General features: G+C 38.1%; 2 protein-coding genes across 8 annotated transcripts in view; both read left to right on the top strand.

Annotated features, from left to right (window-relative positions):
* Nucleotides 1-17,136, top strand: part of pag1 (phosphoprotein membrane anchor with glycosphingolipid microdomains 1) — a 64,335-nt gene extending 47,199 nt beyond the window's left edge. For all 3 annotated transcript variants that reach the window (XM_055219759.2, XM_055219761.2, XM_055219760.2), the window contains exons 2-8: nucleotides 300-331; nucleotides 1,517-1,717; nucleotides 4,412-4,463; nucleotides 7,272-7,368; nucleotides 7,446-7,981; nucleotides 13,886-13,942; nucleotides 14,482-17,136. In XM_055219759.2, the coding sequence (XP_055075734.2) occupies nucleotides 1,572-1,717; nucleotides 4,412-4,463; nucleotides 7,272-7,368; nucleotides 7,446-7,981; nucleotides 13,886-13,942; nucleotides 14,482-14,796 (1,203 nt within the window). In that variant the 5' untranslated portion in view covers nucleotides 300-331; nucleotides 1,517-1,571 and the 3' untranslated portion in view covers nucleotides 14,797-17,136. The remainder of the gene's footprint in view (nucleotides 1-299; nucleotides 332-1,516; nucleotides 1,718-4,411; nucleotides 4,464-7,271; nucleotides 7,369-7,445; nucleotides 7,982-13,885; nucleotides 13,943-14,481) is intronic.
* A 2,533-nt stretch (nucleotides 17,137-19,669) lies between these two features.
* Nucleotides 19,670-24,121, top strand: part of znf704 (zinc finger protein 704) — an 80,932-nt gene continuing 76,480 nt past the window's right edge. Inside the window, exon 1 of one of the 5 annotated variants that reach the window (XM_055219658.2) lies at nucleotides 19,670-20,508. In XM_055219658.2, the coding sequence (XP_055075633.1) occupies nucleotides 20,263-20,508 (246 nt within the window). In that variant the 5' untranslated portion in view covers nucleotides 19,670-20,262. The remainder of the gene's footprint in view (nucleotides 20,509-24,121) is intronic. The other 4 variants (XM_055219657.2, XM_055219656.2, XM_055219654.2 and 1 more) reach the window with 4 other exon arrangements.

Raw genomic sequence — 24,121 nt, forward strand, 5'->3', positions numbered from 1 at the left:
AGAAAATGATCATCATCACTGAAGAATATTTCATGCACATGACTTGTGTTTGTTTAGTGATGGAGACAGCATCATTACATTAGCACTGCAGTCATGGCTTCCATTCCCACACAATGATAACATTTCTACTTTGGATAAAAGTGTGTGCCAAAGGCAAAAAAAAAAAAAGAGATAAGATCTGTATATTGCATGATCACTGAATGAGTGACACGTATTCTTCGCCTTGTGTTGTCTAGTAATATGTGTGAGATCTGTCTTCCTGAATCTAATAATGGCCTGATCTCTCTGTTTCCCTGTAGGCAAAAATCACCAGAGCCAAACAAATCTTCAGGTAGGACTTGTTATTCATTTTTGGTTCAGAGAATTGTGCAAGACTTGTGTTTTATAGCTTTTTTGGGAAATGTTTTTTTTTGTTACTTATATTATTTTCAGCATCTAGTATACAAAAAAAGGTGTGTGTGTGTGTGTGTGTGTGTGTGTGTGTGTATGTCATTTCGGTCACTTTAAGCCTCACGGCAAAAAGTCATAATTCTTATTTTTCTTTTTTCAATTATATTTTGTGCTTTCAAATAGTTTGGTTAGACAGTGAGATACGTTGTGTTTGGAGTTTACTTGCTGGGCTTTCCAAGAGGGTTTGTTAACATGTTAATGTGTATCAGTCTCATTTGCATGGGATTTTAGGTTGCACAATTGTCTGTTTCATCTAATACAAACATACTGTTATTCCCCCTGGCATGCATTAACCGTGCAACTTCACGGAGCAGGCTGAACATGTTTGCATAAAAGAATCAAGCCGAAAGACTGAATGCATCCAATGTCATTTGTTTAGAAGCAGTGCCAACTTTTTCCTCCTCGGGACTTTGGTTAGCTTTCCGTTCCTTTTTATCGGAACGTCCGAGTGAAAAGGAAAAAGTCACCCCTCTGAGCTGTCCGTCTCCTCTCCCTCCTCTTCATCTCACACAAAGGATCAGACGTGCTGCTGGGCCTCGGGCTCCGCTGGGATGCCAGATATGTGATTGTTATCGGTCTATTCAGCTTGTGGAGGTGGGGCACAGCATCACACACAGCGTCCTGGACCAGAGCTCGGACTTTTGGATGGCTGTCAAATGAAAGTTGCCTACATGTTTGGGTTACTAAGGGAAAAAATCCACGAGCTATTTGTTCTGATAAAGTCTCAGGCCGAGTTGACTGCAGTACTGCACGAGAGCGGTGGGTTGTGCTACTGTATGTCTGGATTTGTCTGCCCTCTTGTGGCTGGCTCGCAAAGATCATAGAAATGAATAAATATTTAGCACAGTGAGAGATGTTTGCAGGTTTGTTCCATGACGTCATTTCAGTTTGAGATGAGCAGTGCAGATCTTTTGTGTGAGATGAAGAGGAGAAGGACAGCTCAGAGGACTTTAATATTATTAGATTGACCTTGAGAACGTTTTTGCATTTCTCCTCTATCTATGCACAATAGTGTCTTAGCATGTCATGTAGTATATACTCTCTCTCTGTGTGTTTTTCTGTCCAGCCTCTGCAGTGAGGTGCATTTGGTCGATGAAGTCCTCTCATCATTGTGATGTATAATGGCTCCTGTTGCGAGTGCTGTGTTAGGGTCAGAGGTCACAGTTTTGGCTAAAGGTGAACTGGCTCTTATAGGCACACTCACAGCATTCTCGGTTTTCCTGCTGATCTCTGTTGTGCTGCTGCTGCTGTGTGCGAGCTGTCAGGGGTGAGTAACATAACAACTCAGTAGTTCATTAATATTGCATCATTAAAATAGCATCATGTTGTTTCAAATCATATATACAGTATTGGTTGGCTAATATGGTTTTTTCAAGAATGGCCAAGTCTGATATTCGAACAGCAAAGGAGCCAAAATCAAGTGGAATACTGATATACAGAAAATACATTATGTGACCCTTTCTATGAAATCCACTCTTAAAGGTGCAGTGTGTACATTTTTCCACTGCTCATTTCTACGCTACGGTAGCCACCACCGGACAAACATGTCATCGTTGGAGACAACTTAGTAAAAAAAAATCCATTAAGGGCTTCTGTACAAAAATGGCGGCACAAAATGTCGACTTCCATGTAAGGGGACCCTCGGTGTATGGAGATAAAAAGGTGTCATTCTCAGGTATTAAACACATAACGGTTCTTTATGAAAGGTCTTTATTACACCCCTGAAAATATAGTTTTGTATATTATTTTGCATTTCTGTCAAGAGATCCTTCTAAAAATTACACACTGCACCTTTAAGTCAAGGTTATATTTTTTTTTACAGAATTTTCTTTACATTTTAGGATGAGTTTGTGTAGAAAACGGTAAATCACAAAAAATAAATTGAATTATGCTGAGTTTTCAAAGACTGGGTCACATACTGTATAATAAATGCAATTTAACATGAGCAGAAAAATCTGTGCATATCGTATTTGGGTCAATGACAAAACAAACTCATAAAAACGTATTTTTGATGGATCTTTTTAAAAAAATGTATGTAATGCATATTTTTGAAGCAAGAAAAATGTGTTTATAAAGTTTTATTTATTGAACAACATTTCAGTACATTTTAGTGATTTTTTTACAATATTTTAATATCCCCATTCATAAAATGTCAGGTGGTACAACCAATCATTGTCTATTTACCAGATAAGTTTAAATGTGCTCCCTGTGTCATGCTGATATTGTTTGTTTATTTTATAGTGACATTTAAAATTATAATCCTGAAAATAGTTTGAAAGTGTAAAACAACTTTACCATTAAACTAACATTTGAGAACTATAAATTTAACAGAGTATTAGTATTAAGTATTAAGTATTTTTTACTTTCTACATAAAAGTACATTTTCAAGTATTCGTATTTTATCAGTGTTTTTCTTTGGAAAACATACATTCCAAAGCATATTATCATAATTTTTACTCCACTACATTTCATAATTTCAAGTTAAGTACCGTACATTAAACATCAAGTATTTTTTTTTTACATTTACTTAAGTAAAAAATACTTTTGAAAGTAAAAGTACACAATTTTTATGTAATTAGGTATTAAATCAATTTTAATATGCAATATAAAAGGAATACACAGTATGATTCTATGCTTTAGAATGTAGTGAACATTTTTTAGTAAAGTAATTTTTTTCCCAAGACAAACACTTTGATAAAGCACAGATGTTTGGAAAATTTACTGAAAGTACTCAAGTAGTGTCCGCCTCTGAAATTTAAAGACAATGATTAAAATCAAGTATACTACCAAGACAACCTTTTCTTGCATTTATTAAAACTAAAATGATTACCTTATAAAATTATTTGGATTAATGTTTTTTATTTCATAGGGGCATTCTTTGCCCCCTCTGACTTTCTGGTTGCCCCACCTGACATCTGCAATGAATTTACATTTAACTGACGTCTACTTTGGTATAAGCTTTGCCTGGTTGTACCACCTGACACAAAAAGTTTACCAGTCTACCCATTACATTAAAGTAGCTAACTGAGAGAAATAAACACACTTTTCATTCAGCTATAAAGAGCACCTGGGGTTCACTGGATGATGCGGTTTATATTTGTTCACTTCGTACAAGCCCATGCGGTTGTACTACCTTGACATTTGAAAACTGTTGAAAATTGAAATTATCCTACTGATAAACTACTGATATTTGTGAAATCTGTTTATATACAAAATAATGCCAAAGTATCTTATTTGAAATGTTTTATTATTAAAACACTGTTTTTAGTTGTCTTAAACTGCTACTTTGTACTGACGGTTGCCGCATCTGCCAATTTACATGATTGAGAAAATTGAATAAAAAAGAGTATGAAAAAGTATACTGACAATGTATTTAAACTAAACAGGTTTCATAGCATAGTGAGAATAAATGTATAAAGTTATTTTATAGTACACATGACCCTAGACAAAGATTTGCATGTCATGTCATTGACCCAATAATATTTTCATTTGTTTAACACTTCACACATCATATTTTGCTGATTTCCTTCCCCTTCATATGCAGTAAGGCTATAAATAAGACATATATAAATACATTTTTTAAGCAATTGTAGTTGAAAATGTTGGAAGTGAAGAAGCTTGAACTAAGATAACATTTTAATAATCCCCAGCTGGAGAAATGTGGGTGTCACAGCAGCAAAATAGAGATAGTAAGAAGAAAGCCAACAATTTTTTGCAGAAAATTTTTATGGTCCTATCAGTCATATGTGTATCATGAGTGTAAATCATTTGAGTTTAATTTCTGCTTACATAACCAGGTCTCAATGACATATTATTATATATACATGTATTATTTGACCTATAATAACACCACTCTTTTGTTACTATATTTAAAGTGAATGTGCATCTTGGAATTTTGAATTTGATGTCGATGTTCAAAAACGGACAAAAGGCTCAAAATTTCTTGACATTATCTCCACAGGCAGAAAAAAGGTAGCGGGCCTACAGGAGACCATGAGAACCTGATGAATGGGGTACGTAAGCATGTGTTATCATAATGCTTTCATCTGAAACAGAGCCCACGTCTTCTTTCATAACATTTCTAAAGGGATTTTAATGACACAGGACTCAGTGTTATATGAATGGTCTTTAGAGAGTGTATTTGGCATTGGTGCTGAAGTAATCGGCTGTGTTTTTGTGATGGGAATGTGTGAGCGCTGTGCTTGGGGGCTTGGTAAAGTCGGGGGGAATGGGCGGTTATTGTGAAGTTTAGGGTTTGTGGGAGGAAACGCACAGATTAAAATGTCTGTTTGGCCACGGGGACATGAGAAACTTCACGCATGAGTCGTCTTTGGATCTGCTGAGTGGGTGTCGTCTGTGAAATGAGTTCAAAAGTTCAGAAGATGTTTAGCTCTCAGTGAATGAGTGATTAAATAAGCACATACATGTGCACATAAACAGCTGGATAGACAGAGACTATTGAACTGTTATTACTGCATGTCTGTGTGCGTGTGTGTGTGTGTGTGTGTGTGTGTGTGCGTGCGTGCGTGCGTGTGTGTTTGTTCATGTGTTTGTGTGTGTGTGTGTGTGTGTGTGCGTGCGTGCGTGCGTGCGTGCGTGTGTGTGCATGCGAGTACATGCACGTGCACACTGATCCATTGATGCATATAGGCTTATATATAATCCATACATTTATATTCAAAATTAAAAATGTAAACGAGGATCAGATATGTTTCTTAACAAATGTGCATTCATAGGCGCTAATTTCTTTTTCCACCAACATGTGTGTGTGTGCATGCATGTATGTGATTGTGCACATTCGCATTGATGCATATGGGCTTATATATAACCCATACATACAGTACAGGCCAAAAGTTTGGACACACTCACTCGTTCTTTATTTATACATTTTTCCATATAACATAATAATAATAAACTCATCCAAACTATGGCATAACACAAATGCAACTTTGGAAATTATGTTGGTGACTAAAAGCATCCAAACTAATCAGAACTATTTTATTATTTGAAGTGCAGTCACCCTTTGCCTAGAAATTGTTTAACCGTATGCGTGTCATTTTTTTAAGAAGCTTCTTAAATGTTCAATTTAGGATTAATTTAAAAGAATATAGAAGGAGTTCATATTTAATCTAGGCTCTTATTGGCTGCTTTTTCTTCAATATTCAGTGTAAGTCATCTATTTCAAAAATAATATTTTAAAATAAAATTTTAGTTTTACAAAAAATAATCTGTTTGGCATGGGTATATTTTTGTCTACAAAAGTAATTGTAAGCATTTAACCATACACCTTCATCTTAAATGATTTTTAAGATAATAGTTAACATTTTAGTCAAGTGTGTCCAAACTTTTGGCCTGTACTGTATATTTTCAAGTTTAAAAATGTAAACAGGGATCAGATATACGTTTCTTAACATTATTATTTCTTTTTCCATCAACGTCAAGCAATGCTTAGGACGGTTACTTGGCAAGGCAGACGAGCGTCCAAGCACTTTGAAAAGAAGGAAGAAAGTGGTGCGGTCACTTTTTCCGTGTGGTTTTAGGCGCGAAATGTGAAGCAAATGTGAAGCAAGTGACCTAGGCCATTTGGGTGTGTGCTCGAACCCAGCCCCGGTTCAAGTGGGGTTATAAGCCACCTTAATGGGGTTATAATGTTACTAGCCGCACTGAAAACGCATTCTGATGGTGTACTACTGGTAGCACAGATTGATACTGTATTCACAACCTTGAGTTACCAAGAGAGAATATCTTGCCTTATTGTTCTGCCCCCAAGCCAGCGGGTCATTACTGATATTAGTTTGCATTCCCTTGCAAATAGCGCACTAACTCGAAGTCTGCTGGCCGTTTGTGACGTGTACACCACCATGGGTGAGACTTCACCACTGCAATGGCGCTGCACCACCATGTTGGTACGGTGGTTATGACAACCGTCACTGCCCTAGTTATATATGTTCATATTCATAAGCACGCTTGGTAAATGATGATAACCACACAGGTGCCAGTACCCATTGACTTCGATAGGAGGAAAAACAAATACTATGCAAAGTCAATGGGTACCGTCACCTGTGTGGTTTCCATCATTTATCAATATATTGTATTCTGTGTTAAACAGAACAGTGCAGCCAATGTGGATGAAGGGGACTGATGATGTAACTGTTTATTTAGTGTATCCTTATAGGAATTTATCAATTAACTTAGCTGATCATTATACAAAATCTGCATGAATGATGATATTAAAAACAAGGTTTATAATTTAACCTGAACATTTTTACAGTGCAGCATGATGGCATCTGATGCAAGTGCTTTAAGTGACAGACGTTGTTAAAAATATGTATACGACAGTATTACACAATGCAGGTGTTACGGTTTGCAAAACGCTTTGGCAAAGGTCTGACATTAATCCTCCACACACTGTATTTCAAATAGGCACTGAGATATAAAACATGATGGATCTCCAGAGTTTAACCTGTGTACAATACTGAACATCTGGTGTGTGAGTGCATTGAGTATGAATACAGTTAAATGACGGCGTCTGTCGGGCGGCTGACAGGTTAAATGAAGTCTTTGTCTTGCCTTGACAATCTGAGTGGCTCTCAGCTTTAACCTTGTGTGTCTAAAGGACTTCATCACCCTAGCAACAGGCTGAATCAAAAGACTGCCACTAGGTGGTCCCATAGAGCCACTGTGTTGTGCTTTCGATACGGTTTGAAGATGCAAACAAAGAGCTTGCTCCAAGTGTCATTGATAACATATGAAAGGTCATCGCATGACTGAGTACCATTTAGATCAGTGTAAATATAAAATTATAACCTGATTCCCCACAGGTGTCAGAGAAGGAAACGTGCAGCCAATCAGCAGAGAGTCATGGCACAGATTTGGCGTGCAACAGCTCCCATGATGGTCCTGTCACAAGTGGTACAGGTAACAACGTGATCCAAGTGTTTCTTCTCATCACTGTTTATAACCAGCTCTCAGTCGCCCATTTTATTTGTCCACAGTACTCACAGACACCATGGACAGTCCTCAGGCTTCAGAGGACATGCTGTCCAGCCAATCAGAGATCAGGTCCTCCAAGTATCATCAGGACCGGGAATTACCCAGCATTCCACCCACCGATGCCCTAAATGCAGCCGTGCTCAATGGTGAAGCTGCCCCGGGAGACGGCACGTACGAGGTGGTGAAGGACGCCGCGTCCCGAGACGTCAGCGCGGAGGACTCTCTGTACGAGACGGTGAAGGAGCTGAAAGACGTCGGCCTCCCCAACGGTACGCTCAACACGGAGGAACCGGCCGCACCCCTGGTCAACAGTCACCCGAGCCCCGCCACGCCAGACCGGTCAGTGTTGCCCGATGGCGTCGAGTACGCCTCCGTTAACCTCAGCAAGAAAATCCGCAACAGCACAGATATGGAAGCCAGGCGCTCGGCCGCCATCTTATATCTCGTAGAGCCGGAGGAAGACAAACCACCTCCAGTTCCAGACAAAGTTCTGGATGAGAATGACAACCAACAGATTCAGGAGCTTTCCAATGGACAGGTGGGGACTAGCAGACATTTTATAATGATCTACAGTTAAGTTAAAGGGATAGTTCACCCAAAAATGATAATTTTCTCGTCCCCATGTTGTTCTAAACCTGTATGAATTTTTTTCAGATGAACACAAACTATGGAAGTCAATGGATACAATCAGCTGTGTGCTTAACATCAATTATTAAAATGTTTTTTTTGTGCTCATCAGAAAAAAGAAATTCATAAATATTTAGAATAAGGATGAGAAAATGATTACAGAATTACAATTTTTGGGTGAACTATCCCTTTAACCATCCCAGTGTGATGTTATTACACAATGTACACTTTTCACATGCTCTCTTATCTGCTAGTTTTCCAACATTTCATTAACAAAATGCATTTAAGCAAATGTACTTATGGGTTGTATTTGAGGAAATTTACAAATGACAAGATTTTGTCTCATGGGTTGGAGTATTTTCATTTTAGTAGATGCATATATTCATATTTGAGAGCTCCTAAGAAAACTGTATGTATGTATTCATACATCAAAGTTTCATTGTATTACCATTTAATAGCTAGAGCTGGACGATATGGCCAAAATTTCTATCGCCGGAATTCTTCTAAATTTCGGTCAATACGGTATAAATCCAATAACGGTATGAATGTTTAAAAAGTTGCGATAAACTGCAAAGAATGCCCACTATATATATATATAAGAAATGTTTTATTTAAATAGCGTTTTTATTTATATATAATTTAGAATATATAAAAATATAAATAAATAAATATACATATACATGTATATATATATAAGTTTTCAAAAAAAAAATTCATATTATTCCAAAAAAAATCATATTATTCTCTGTGTATTGTAGGATAATATCATAAAAATTCTAGACTTTTTAAGTACACGTGCTAAACTGTTCTCTTTAAATGCTTATGTCTTCTGTATGTGAATGTTGATTTATACCAAAATGCTTTTTTGTATAGTTGGGTTTGTCACATGAAACGTCTCAGGTTACGTATGTAACTGTTGTTCCCTGAGAAGGGAACGAGACGCTGCGTCTTCCTTGCCATAAATCCTGCGTCCCTGTAATGTCGTCTTTGGCAATATTTCAGATATCGATATACTTCCTGACTCCAGCGTCACCTTGTCTTTGTTGTTAAGCCTCATCATTGATTGAATTTGATAAACACATTCAGACGCACTTACCCCTGGAGGCGTCCCCAAAGTGTCACCACAGTGACGCAGCGCAAGTTCCCTCGAAAGGGAACTGTAACAATGTATCTTAAAAGGTTACACAATGTAACCTTGCTCTCACTTGAAATGTATCCCCACATTTAGTGCTTGAATTTGAGGGTATTGGAAAGTCCTTGAAAGGTCCTTGAATTTGAAGTTAACTAATGTGTGGGAGCTATGAAACCTGTTAGCTATGAAAGACACCACAAGAGCGCTTTGGAAGGAAGAAGCGCCTTGACCCGCATTTAACACGCATTGTTAGACATGACATGAACGGCCACGGGACACTGTAATGTGTATCGAAATATCAGAAATGTGTTTAGGAACCATATCACTGTTATTTAAAAATATATATATTACCTAGAAATAAATTGATTTTGAGCCCTACTAATAGCATTACCATTTCTTTAGAGAAGAAAGTTCACTAAGGGGTTAAAACAGCATGAGTTGATAATGCGGTAATGAAGCATCTCAATATACTCTTATATACTCTTGATCAGAGATGCAGCCCATCACACACATAGTAGTTTATTTCAAAGAGGAATTATTTCATAAACAGACCAAAGGGACAGCGCTACAGCTTCTCATCTGAAGTTAAAGACCGCTGAGAACAATCACAGGCTGTTCGTGTCCCTTTTAATTACAACCTTTTAAGATGTGATATATGTGTGCCTGTAGCATACAAATGAAGGTGTCAGTGGAGTATTGAAAACGCTGTCTGTGTATTGTGTGAACAGCTTACCGCATTACTGTCACCACCGCCCAGCATCTCTTTTGTTCATCATTCCCTCATGCTCTCTCTCTCTTTCTTTCTCTCTCTCTCTCTGTCTTACCCTGCTTTGTTGTTTCAGTTTTTTGTCTTTGTCCTTGCACTCTATATAATTTATAGCCCTTATCTAAAGAAGTAATGCTGGTTTGCAGGTCGAAACCAGCAGGGGTCGACTCTGTGAACCCGTCTCAGCCGACCCAAATTTTCACTGACTGGAGAGCCAAACGATGACGTAATTGTTTCTTCATAACCTGCCCACAAACGGCGCATTGCATTGTTTACATGCGATATGAGTATTGCTTACATATTTTAACATCAAGAGTAATTCAATTACTTCAGCATCTTTATGCAGCAATGATCGTATGTTTATTTTAGCTGTCAATCCAAACAAAGACTTTAAATGAACAAATAAAGTGGGATTAGGACTCGTGTACAGGTATGCAAGATGACATACGCAGGACTGTAACCTGTCAACTGAAATGCTGTTGGGCGATGCTGGGAGCGTTTTGTGATGTCCCTAATGTTAAAATCGAGAGGCAAGCTTCCGAGCGCAACACGTCATAACTTGAAAACCACGCCCACCGGGGGGAAAACAATCCAACCGTTTCTATTCACTTTGTATTGTGAGAGGCCGCCTCCTTGTCATTTCTGGCTTATAACAAAAACATAATAATGCCTTAAAGCTGCTTGGTGACAAGCAAAAAAACCCAGAAATACGTTTTTATAAGCTGTCGAGCCTTAAAACAAGCGTTTAAAGACACAACAGTGGAAACAGGCAACTTTTCATAGTACTCCTATTATTAGAACTGCGTCCACTAGAGGGATACGTAGGCGGCGATCCACTTTTTTCTCCTTAAAGGCAGGGTTTTACGTCTCGACAGCTTATAAAAACTTATTTCTGTTTTTTTTTGCTTGTTACACAGCAGCTTTTAGGCATTATTCAGTTTTTTGTTATAAGCCAGAAATGACAAGGAGGCAACCTCTCGCAATACAAAGTCAATGGAGATGGTTGGATTGTTTTCCCCCCGTGGGCGTGGTTTTCAAATTAGCATAACTGCGCTCTGTCACTTAAACTGCAATTCATGGACTGGCCGCAAGAGGCTGGCTTCAAAAGGGAGTCAATTCCCATAGACCCCATGTTAAAATGCCCAACTTTAAAGTAGAAAATTATGTGTTTACAGCTTGGTACAAAAGGTTTTTTTTTTGGGCTATATAGCTAATTCAATTATATGAAGCCTTAAAGTTCTGCTTAATTAAGGGCGTGGCCACTTGAGTGACAGGTGAACTGCCACTGTTGTCACTACAATCGAGCTAGGCAGGTGTGGTTTTGGCAACCAGCCACCTCAGCTTCACCCACATCCCGCCTCTTTACCCATTTTCAGGTTATCCGTGAGTGATGCCCAGTGACGCGCGGTCAAGCTCAAAAAAGCTCTTTACAAACCTGTGTGTGACGTCACGAACACTACGTCCATATTTTTTTACAGTCTATGGTTAAAACCTGTTTATCCAGGTTTTAGAAACTGTTGGGATGCCCATTTTTACAGCTCAAAATCAATTTATCTCATTAGGCACCAGCATGACACCATATCAGTGGTCCAGTATACTGTGAAGTCAGCGCTTTACTCTATTACACTCTTCATCCTTCTGATTGTTTTTAACCACCCCACACTACACTGTGAGTTTAAAGTTGACACCTGTCACTCCAAATTTCATTCCCTGCGGTGCGACGTCCACACGTAAACGGATGTCAGCGATTTGCCACACGTGTTTGATTGCGATGTATGCGTATAGACATCAGCCTTCTCGCTGTATGACAGTTCGTCCCTGTGATGAATGAGAAGACAAAGCGTTTGTTCACGGGTACATCAGTCTGTGTTTAAGCCGGGACGCTTCTGCGTTGGTCCTGCTGTAAAAGTGTGTTGGCCTGAGGGCAACTGTTTAGATAAACTGTGATTTTAACACATCTACACTTGGAGGTAGAGGTCTACACGGAAGACCCGAGACCCGAAGACCCGGGACCCGACCCGGGACCCGTACGGGTTCGGGTCTATATTTTAAATGATCAGCCGGGTCCGGGTCGGGTCTCAATCTATTACTTCGGGTCCGGGTCTGTTTAACATTGTGGGTAATACCCGAGGTCGATCGGACTCGGAGAACACACACTCACATTTAAATAAAATATTTCTCCAGCAACAAAAACTTAGATGAACTGTCGCATACATTTTTTCTATGACGCTAAAGTTGCGTTAAAAAGTTTATATTTGGTTGCTCCAACCAGGCAGCTAACGCGCATGCGCTCTTGTAATGTTTCTCTGGCTACCAGTCAGGAGCTTCTGCAGTGAGACGCAATGACTTTACCTTTGACAATTGGGTCTTTTATTTAGAAGGCGGGACCTATTCCGCCGTACCGCGCATTTTGCACTGACGTGACTTCTATAATTTTTATAACAATATTATAAATTGACCGTCTTGCTTTTATATCTAAAGTTTTCGCGACTCTGCTCAAAGAGCAAAGAGATGATAGCAAAGTAAAGCTAACGAAAGCAGCTATGACACCGAACGAGCAATCGTTATTATAATCCAAATGGGCAAACATTATTAAGCAAGTTGACCCGATACACAACAAAGTGGACTTTTAAAGCTGGAATAAGCATTAAACATTTCAATCGTCAAGAGAGGAATAACATGGATGGAACTTTCTTGGAAATAAGGATTGTGCATCACACACAGTCAGGTACAAGGAGGGAGAAGACAACTTCTAACGTTATGGGTGAGACAAAAAGTTTAATTTTCGCTACTTGTTTATTGACTTATTAATAACATTTAGCTAAAGAATATTTGCCGGTCGGGTCTGTGTCTTCCCGGACGGGTTCGGGTCCAGCTTTTAAATAATAGACGGGTCCGCGTCGGATCCGGGTCCAGCTTTTAAATAATAGACGGGTCCGGGTCGGTTCCGGGTCCAGCTTTCAAAACAACAGACGGGTCCGGGTCGGTTCAGTGTAGTACATTTACGGGTCTGATCGGGTTCGGGTAGGAATTTTTGGACCCGTGTAGACCTCTACTTGGAGGTCTCTCGCTAAGGGGAAAGACGTTCATTGTTAGCGACGCTGAGGACGTGTGGGCACTGTCTTAATGGACACAATACATGAGGCCATGTCTGGTTCCTTTTGTGTGCAACCTCACACTATGCATCGTATCAGTTTTTTGTCTGATACATGGTCTTCTGATCGTTACTTATTTCTTATACAACAAAGTCAATAGAGAAGGCACTTTAATTAATATAAAGGCCTGGACATAGACAAAGGCAGGAGTGAATTAGCAGATAAGCTATAGGGTAAGATGCGATCGGGTCAGGGGTGTCTTCGCCGAGATACCCCAACGCCCTCAGAAGCTATTAAATTAATTGCTTTGCTAATTAAAGCAATATCAAAGCACATCTGCAGAGACCCCGCGTGCAGATCCAATGTAATCGTATTAAAGCAAAACACACGGGGTGAGATGGTTTCATCAAAGTTTTCACTTAAACGCTGTAGCTTTAACAGTAAAGAGGTTACAGATCGTTTCTCACTGAACTGTAATTTCTCTGTCAGCGCGGTGATTTGAAACAGGGATTGATCTTCTTCCTCAACAGCTAAGGTGTCTCTTATTGATCTGCTGTAGGATTTACTTTGTTAATTAATGACTCTTACTTATTGATTTTCTTTGGATGTACAGTTTCTCTTTTAGCAACAGTGCTTTATACATTTGATTTCGATCATTGACTCTTTAAGTAATGAATGAGTTGTTCTGTTATGCATCAGTCGTCTCTTGACATTGACACATGTCAGCTGATGCGCTCGATTTCTAACACTGATGTACGTTTTTATTGATTTAAATGCGGGGCAGTTTAAACTAATCGTCTCGTTTCAATCACTGTCTTGCAGTTAAACTCCTCGTTGTTGACTTCGGAGCTACAGGATAACATGTCTCCGGATGATGACGTAAGTACTGGTGAAAAACTGTCCTCTAAAAACCCTTGTAAGGTAAATAAAGTTATTGTTGTTTTTACTATTAGGGACATTGCTGTTGTGCAGTACAAACATCACTCTATCCTTCAAAAATGTATATGTTTGTGTAGGACTTTAAAAAGGCATTTTTAGAAAGTAGGCTACGTCAGACTTCTGAAGTCAATGTTCTCTATGTTGTATCAAAAGTTAGGAGTTTATTAGCAGTTTTTCCATTTAAAAATCATTATTTCCTAATAAAGCAAGAGTTTTTAGGACTTTAGGAGCTAATGTTTAAATAAGTATAATCACTTTAAATAGGTGATCAATATACCCATATTCCCTTAAGATAATAATAGAAAACTTATATGATTTCTGTACATATAACCATATTTAATATTTGTATCTGAAATGCTGCTAATTTTATTTAATATAATTATAAATATTAATAAACTACATTATAGCATAAATAATAGTGACATTGCACATCATGCTATAATAATATTAATTGAAGATGTCTACATTTTTATTTCCAGTTATCAGAAATGTACTCCAAGGTAGTGAAGGCGGTTATTAAGGAAACAGATCACGACTACAGCAGCATCGCAGAGATCAAGGGTCTGGTGCCAGAGTCGACTTCCAGTGATCTTTACGCCACAGTCAGGGATGAATTCCCCATCGCTCCGGGTTCCCAATCTCAGGAGGAGCTTACAGAGAATGGAGAACCGGGGTACGAAAGCATTAAGATTCCCAAAGCTGTTGAAGAGACTGATCAGAGTAACGGGAAAGTGGAACCAGACTATGAGAGCGTTGGAGAACTGGATCTGAACAAGGAGATCTCTCGTCTTTGACCGTGGATACTGGGATTTGTTATTCGACGTAGAATCTGGGGTGATATTTTAAGTATAATGCACTTAACCCTTCATGGGACAATTCACTAAACATGATATAGCATAATTCGCATAACGTGTATGAGCAGCTGATTTACTACAGGAATTATTCAATTATTGTAGCTATCATCCAAACAAAATGAGCACACCCAAAAAATAGTGTTAAATTTTGCTTCGATTTTTCATACTATACTGGGACTGTAAAGCACTGCTCCAGACACCTAAAGAAAATATAAGCCCAGTTATAATGATCATAGCTATTGTTTGAATTATCAGTATGATCAAAAGAAAATCTTAAATAATTGAACTGCGCCAGGCAAATAGTATTGTGAATAAAACGTAAGCCACATTTTGCAGGAGGAGGCATTTGTGCACTAAAAATAATAATACAACAGCACTATGCCACAGTGTTATTTGCTCATTTAACTTGATTGTTAGTGGTTAGTGAAAATGACGCATGCAAAAGTGCCACAACAGTTTAGTGAATTCAACCCTGAATCTTTCAGAGTACAGCATTTATGCACCCCTTGTTTTTGAACATTACTATTAGATGGGTTTAGTGTGGTGTTAAGGCCATTAAGATCTACTAGTAAACAATACCACAGTCATCTTGACCCAGCACAAGAAATGAAACACCGCTATGTGGCTCACAAGAGGGTTTGCTATTGCTACTGTATGCTATTACTATGAAGATGTGAGCACAGCGGTGCCCCTTTTATATCAGCTGTCCTCTTATGAGACGTATTCATAACGTGTATTAGACGTTTCTTGCACGCTGCATCTGCTGTGATCATGATACAATTCAAGCAAAAAAAAGTTGGTGTACTTACATTAACCCAAAAATACAACTATAGGTACAACAGGACTTTCAGCCAATAAGGAACTTCACTCGTCTGTATCATTCAGAACTGCTTTAGTTCCACAAAAGATGATGTAGTAGGCAGGTGATGTCACGTGATGCATATCAAATGAAATGTTTAAATGTAGCCACACTTCTGAGACGCTCAGGTGTGAAAATGAAGTTTTAGGTACGCGAAGTATGTGAGTGTGTCTTAATAGGTTATTATTGAAAGGTTGTCTCTTATCCTTTTCTGATGTGACTCAAGTCCTTTAAATGGCACTTGTGATGTTATTGAGTTATGTTACGTCAATATGAAATGAAAATGCATTTTGAGTTGTTTTTAATTCATGCAACTGTATTGATAGCGTGTATCAAGGTTTTGACATATAATAGGTACGCCGCATTTCAAAAGACTTATAAGCACAGGGGAAAGAGAAATCAATGGTACTGCCACAATGCCTGGCAGCTTTTTATGTACAGACATTATTATTAACAGGTATGCATTTGAGTTGTTAGCTGCTTTTACATGTAGCTGTATAATCAAAAATTAAACAAGCGTGTCCAGACATTGCATGTGACAATTTCATGCCAAGAAACACTTGTAAATATTCAAATGACTGATTGTGAGCTGTTATATTATATATATATCACTGTTTAAGGATGATATTAACGTTGTAACCATTGACAACAGCTCATTTCCAATGACAGTACACTTAAAAATAAAGATGCCTTATGATCTATGGTTCCATAAAAGACATCACAAAAGATTTCTGCTGCACAAAAGAAAACAGACATCAGTTTAGCAGAATTGTTATTATTGTAATTATTTTTAAGAGCGTAAAAGGAAGGTCTTGTTCGTTTTAACTAATGAAAAATCATTGGAGTAAATGGTTTTCTAGATGCTTTTTAAAGTTTATTAACATTATGAGTGAACAGGTTAATAGCAGGATTCAAATGTAAGGTTTGAGTAAATGTATAATGTTGTTTGTGTGTTTGCTTGTAATAATGGTACATTGTGTTGTTGGTACAGGTTCTGTATTGAGAAGGTCCTTGTTTTATTTAATATCATAATGAAACATTACACGTTACGTTTTTCAATCTTATCACATTTTAGGCTTTTGGTTGTAAATACAGTACATTTTGCATTAATTTTATATTTTTTATTGCGATAGTTGCTTATTAAACAGCGCAGTCATGCTGGACTATTAACATGATGTGTGTGCATGTTTTATCCGCCATTTACTGGCCAATTCATGTGTTATTTATAAATCAAACATGTTTAGCTCTGTTTACATGATCATTTCAGTAAAACATATATATATATATATATATATATATAAAAGACAGTCATACAAAGCTGTTGATATTATATCTGTCAATATAAACTACAAAACAATTTTCTTGAAACAATCTTCAATAGTGAGTTTTATGTCACGTGGTAAATAAAAAGCATATTCACCTCTACTGCCTGTTATTGATTGATTGAGAATGTGTGCATTTTAAATGTGATTATTTCATAAGGAAATTGTGGTTAAAGGAGACTGAATAGATTTTTTTTATTCTCACTTCACAAGGATTTTTTTTCTTCATAAATATTTATCAGATCTTTTCTCCCCTAAGGAGGAATTCTAATGGACAACTTCTTACGACTGAATCATTTTCGCAAGCACACAGTAATAATTCCTATTATACATGAACAGGCTATAGTTTAAAAGGATCAATGCTACGAGTATGTTAGAAGTCATGCCGACAGGGACATACATGCAAACGTGTGTTGAACCAGACGTGACGGTACAATGATGTCCCATGCTTGAACACTTACTAATGATGACAAGATATCCTTAACAATAATAACATTTTAACTACTGTCTATGTATATAAACAGCAATACACTGTACATGTTTATAAATCATACATCTTTATTATAATGTTGGAGCCTCAGTTCTTTTTGTATTGAGTTTAAATGTGTCAGTGTGGGTTCTCTGGTTTCTTTCACAGTCCAGAGACATGCAGGTTAGGTGAATTGGAGTCAGTAAATTGCACCTCAGTGTCCTGTTATTGACGGTCTATTTGGGTGTACCGTGCCTGTGGTGGGCTCAGCTCCAGTCCTCAGTGACATTGCAGAGGACAAGAGGTTCAGAGAATGGATAGATGAATGTTTGCAATATTGAAAGTACTTTTTACGAGATTGACCTATTGAAATTGTTTAACTGGATGGTACTGTAAATGCTTTTAAGATGCAAAAATTACAGCTACATTTTAATACTGTGTTCAAATGTGATTAATTGGGTTATTTCTGTTTCAACAACACACTGTAAAAATGAAAGTTGGATTAAAGTAATATTCCACATAAAAAAATTTACTCAACCCCATGTCATCCAAGATGTTTATTTCTTTCTTTGTTCAGTCAAGAAGAATTCTTTTTTTTTAGAAGAACATTTCAGGATTTTTCTCCATATAGCTGACTTTAGTGGACCTCGATAGTTTACAGTTTCAATGCAGCTTCAAAAGACTCTAAATCAGGGTTCCCCAAATCTAATCAAGGTCTTTATGATTACTAGAAAATCACAGGTGGGTAAGTTTGATTAGGGTTGGACCTAAACTCTGTAGTGCTCAGCCCTCAAGGGTAAGATTTGGGAAACCCTGCTCTAAACGATCCCAACTGAGGGGCAAACGGTTGGTCATTTTCAGCAAGAAAAATTTGTGGCGTAAAATTATTTTTTAACCACAACTTCTCATCTTGCACTAGCCATGTGATGCGCCAACGAGACCATATTACATAATCACATGTAAAGGTCACGCATGACATGTAAAACCACCGCACCGAGAAAGTGTGGAGAAAGAGGAGCATTCAGATGTTGTTGTATGTGTAATGATACTAATTAATGTCTCTGTGTCAGTTTATTTTTTTAAATGGTCCGCAAGTGTGTGTTTCACATATGTAACGCATGACCTTTCCACATGATTACACAATACGTAAGGTCACGCGGGCACATCACACGGCTAGTGCAAGACGAGAAGTTCTCAAGAAGTTTTTTTTCTTGATGAAAATGACAATGATTTTGCTGGATAAGACCCTCATGCCCTTATGAGTTCTTTGAAGCTGAATTGACACTGTAAACTGTAAACACTATATGGAGAAAAATCCTGGAATGTTTTTCTCAAAAAAAAAAAAAATAATAATAATAATAAAAATATATATATATATATTTTCGAGTGAAAGAAAGACACAAACATCTTGGATGACAGGGGTGAGTAAAATTTATTTTTTTTCAATGAAAGTAGAGTTTTCATTTAACTTAAAATTGGTAAATTGGTAACACCAAGTAGATCAAACTTTCGCTATTTACAGTGCGTCATGTAAATATTATTTAAAATCTATGAAAATGTTACCACTGCAGATAAGGGAACACAAAACCCTAAAATATTCGGATTAGTTATTAATTAATAATTAACTAACTAATGTGCTTGCTTTGTTAAACTCCTGAAAAATGTTTGCTTGATTAACGTTACTATAAATTTTGTACAGGAAATGTGTAACACAAATTGGCTAATAAAATAAAAATGTCTTAACTTCCTCAACATTACAAATAATGGTTTGTACTTAGAGTGAGACCAGTCTGTTTTTTAAGTGGATACTGGTTAGTGTGAGTGATTTAACCCAAATAGTAACTCTGCAATATAGCTCGTCCAGCATCAGGACCCTCGGGAATCCCTCACGTGCCGCGTCATTCACTCTCGCCGGGTCACGTTGTCTCGCATTCACTCCCCTTCTGCGAGAATTCATCACCAGTATCGTTAATATTATGAACAATGACCAGCATAGGTAAATAACTACCTCACAGTGGTGACAGCGCTCTCTTTTCAGCCTTGCGTCATTGTATTAATCCGAGAAGCGAGCGCGTGGAGGCGTGTGCGTCGTTGGCCAATCAGAGTTCACACGGGGCGCGCGAGCGCACATGTTTACAGGCGACATTCCGCCGGTACAGTCACTGTCTCTGGAAAACCCGGAGGGATCACACGGAACGGAGTCTTTCTCGCTCGACACCCGGTCTGCGGAGGTCGGGGCATAAAGTTGCACATTGGAGGAACACTCAGAACAGTGCACGAGCTAGACAATGTTCTGACATCCATCCGCATAAATCTTTAGGGGTTCATCGCATAAATATCGTAGTCTGTATTGTGCAAGACGCATCATGTTTGTAGATCCGAAACTCGCGCTCCGCTCCGCGTTTTCTACAGCCCGCCAGCTTTAAGGGAACGACGGCAAGGAAAACAAACAGGTCGATAGAAGAAAGATCGGTTGCCGGTGGTCAGTCGGTCGGATGCAGAGGTTATCAAACGTAAATCTCTTATTTGCATGCTGTAAAAGTGCACCGGTCGCCGGTCCTGAACGTGCGAGTTCACGTTGTACATGAACGCGGATCAAGTGGTGAAATATGTGGATGCGCTCCAGATCTGTGAAAATGTCGCACGTTCGGCCCGTGATAATATTCGCAGAGCGCAAGGTCTGTCCGTTCGCGTTTTGCTGTTTTTAAAGCGACATTGTTGTTCAGCGTGATTATACTTTCATTGATACATGAACTATGCATACTCGGCGGGTGGTGAAGCGTTCGGTCATCGGAACCCGCGTATACGCGCCGGGTTCACCGGGAGACGCGGCACCGCTCACGGGAGTCATTCAGGCTGTCAAACAGGACAACAGAGATGCTGCGGCCGGTCACCGGCGCAACGTGTACACGGTGCTGATGCAGGACGGGAGCTTAAAAGAGTACACGGAGGAAGAGATCGCGCAGATGACTGCGAAAGCGCCGTTAAAGTCCAGTTTGAAGGTGTGTTGTGTGGTCAGCTGGGTTTGTTGTTGTTTTTGTTGTTGTTGTTGTTTACAGTGCATGGAGTAATTGTTTGTTTGATGGGTTTCAAACAGTACTCGGGTGTGTGAGGGTGGATTTTGCAGTAATGATACTGATATAGTAGAGGGCCTGTGTTTATCTGACTTTAGTGGGTGGATAACCGTGGCAAACAAACACGCTCTGCAGCATTTACGCGCCAGCAGAGGCATCGGAGTGCGCGCGCGCACCGGCTCTTTTTTGGTACCTATTACACAAGCATTCATTGTCATTACACCGATCATGTTTTTGAAAATGAGTATGGTCACTTTTGCAGTTCTGCTTTCTGTAGCTGCGTTGAAAACCGATGTGTTATCAATGCAAAGGTTGTGGGTTCGATTCCGAATAATAACACGTACAGAATACAATTTATAACTTGAATGCACAAGACGCTTTGGATACAAGAGGCTATACAATGCATGATGTTGTGCTTTATGCTTTGGCAAAACTTACATGTATTCATGAAATCGAGCTCTGTGTGTAACAGTTGCGCACTAGGGTGAGAGAGTTGCACATAATTGCAAATCACAAAAGGTTTTTTTTATATATTGACCTAATTGCAGTCGTTATGAAGTTATACAGCCTGCCCTGAGGTGCCACATCAAACAAAGAGGGTCAAAAAAAAAAAAATAAAAATAAAAATAAAACACTACTAACATTTAACACATAATGAAATGTAACCAAGTTAAGAACTAAGATACAATATTATTTTTTATTTGATTTTATTTGATTGCTTTTTTTTAGAAAGACTGTTGTTTCTTTCATGACTTCATAGTGCACATGCATCTGCTTCATTTCTATTCAGAAATAGTAAAGTGCAATATTGCTAATCCTGTTCCAGCACCTGCTATGTACTGGGGACCTCGATATCTTCTCTGGTTTCATATGATGAGTTAAAGTACATGTTAGCGGCTGTGCGAACAAGGAAACGTTGATATAGGATGTGAAACTAAGGTGGGGGTAAATGATCCCAGTGCATGCAGCTCTACAGAGGGTCACGCTCATAGAATCTGAGGCTTTGGCAAGCTGCCTGGAATCTCAAACCATTGCCATTCGGCTTGGGGGAATGCCACTTGTTGACTTGTTTCATGGGGAGGGGCTGCACGTTCGGTGGCTTTACAGTATGACTTTTCCAGACAAAGGCAGAATAGATTTTTTGTCCCCCTGTTGTTTCCACTGCTTTATATTAAATTGAATTATCAATCTTTTGACAGACTTGACTCTTTATACACAAGGCTGGGATGCCGATTTAAACTTAGAACATTAGAAACAAATGCCTAAAGATTTAACCATGCCTAATGTAGTGTATTACACAGACAAGCAGCAGATGTGTTTGATGTTGTTGTTTTTTTACCAGGGGTGTGCATATTGCCATACCCCAAATCTTGAGTGCATACAGTATGTAGTGCCCATGTTTGGTATTCAAGTGTAAATAAAGTGTAGATTATTAAATCTGTGTGCAACCTGCTCCAAATTGAATGCATTCTGTTATTAGTTCAGTCAATTTAAATCCCTAACTATTGGCTAAACAATATCTCAATTAAATAATTTGATTGACACATGAATAATGACTCATATTTGATCAGATGTGGCAAGAACGCCATGGCCGTTTAAAAACAAAATGTGTTTTTATCATAAGAGACAGAAAAAGAAACTATTAAATTTAAACTTGTAAACTGAATTTTTTGATTTGTCACTTGAAAGTATGGCATAACTTGATACTACTACAAATCTGACTTCATCTTTCAAACAATACAGCAGAACCTGACAGTTATCTTACATGATATGTTATTATTGTAATGTGAATAAATCACTTAAATATTTGACTATATTTACTTGCCCTCAATGTCATGACCTTTAAAAGGTCATCATTTGATATGTGGAACACAGATGTAAAATAAAAAATAAATAAAAAGTTAAACAACTTTAAATACAAAAGCTAAAACTGGACAGAAAAACAAATCTGATAAAAAGTAAGTCCATATACGTTTTGTGCGCAGACTGCAAATTATGTAATGAATAATTGACTACGGGCCATTGAATTAATAAAGCAATAAACCCCAAGAAGCAGTGGGTTACTTACCAGTGCATTTTATAACAGCTAAGGGGCATTGTTAGGCACGACGTGAAGCGGAGTATCAAATGCACTGTAACACCACTGCTTTGCGGGGCTTATTGCTTTTATAAAACGGTTACTTCATATGCATAGCAGGATTTCATACAATAAAACACAAATAACACTAGTTCCTCAGAATCAAGTGTGGCTGAAACAGAGGGCAGTTCTCAACCAACACAGACACAGCATGATTAAAGACTGTGGTGTTTATTTTTATAAATCAACATTCATCTAAAATATACATTAACATTTATATCGTGCAACTGCTGAAGTGATAATCAAATATGCTTGGAAGAATGCTTAACTCTTTCCCATTCAGCATTTAAAAAAAAAAATAATTTGCCAACCAGTTTTAGTTTAATGCCTTCCAGAAAAATGATCTTCTTTACATAAACATAAAATATATCAAATGAAAGAACAGACCCACCGCATCCAAAAAAAAAAAAATGTTTTCTCCTACCTTCATTTGTTCTCTTATCACCTCTAAAATTTTCAGCTAAAAGCGGAGATAATTCCATTTTTGTGAAGAACTTTTGTAAGAGATCAGATTCAGAGCCTGATCAAAACTTACACAGTGTTTTATTGGTGAGTGAATGCGTCAGTGTTTAAGGGCCTGTTTACATGAGAACGCTTGAGGGTGAAAACGTAAAAATATTTGATTGGATGTGCCTTTCGTTTACACAGCGATGGTGTTTTGGGGGCTTAAAAACGCAAAAAAGAGTGAAACCACCCTCCAGAGTGGAAATCTTAAAACGATCTACCGTCGCGTTCTCGTCTAAAGAGTAAAAACGCAAAAGTTTGCTCACGGTGGCTTTCGTTGCATACGCGTTTACGTTACAGGCATGTGCCAGTTCAGGGAAATATCAGATTATTTCTATACGTCAGACCTTCAAGTTGCCATAGCAAGCTCTGAAAAATATACAAAAGTCTTTCCAGCAGTTGTACGAAATATTCACAGCTAGTATTGCTGATCAGAGAAGGCGCATTAATTACCTCAGTCAAAGTTTGATGCGCCAATTCGTCTGAGGCAAACCAGAAGGACGGGACCTGGGAGAACAAGGAAGAAGGTTGTACATAGTGACGGGGAAATGAAGCTTCGAATGAAGCACCGATACTTCTCTTACTGTTTCGAACCATGATTCGAAGCCTCAACGAGGGTGTCGAAAACAAACAGCGCCATCTTTTGGTTAATAAAACATATAGCAGTTGCTTCTGGAAAAAGCTTCAACAAGCTGATGAAATTCAGATGAATATTAAGATTATGTGTACAAATAAAGCTTAGACAACATGTCTGTGAATGGTCAATATAATAAATGTATTTACTGATTAAAGTGTGGCAATAAATTCCAGGAGTTAATATTCATATGATTAAATACTGTATTGTACAGAATAATGTTCACAGGCATAATAACAGACGCGCACACAAGAATAAGTAAATAC

Source organism: Misgurnus anguillicaudatus, chromosome 20, assembly GCF_027580225.2.
Source record: "Misgurnus anguillicaudatus chromosome 20, ASM2758022v2, whole genome shotgun sequence".
Taxonomy (NCBI): domain Eukaryota; kingdom Metazoa; phylum Chordata; class Actinopteri; order Cypriniformes; family Cobitidae; genus Misgurnus; species Misgurnus anguillicaudatus.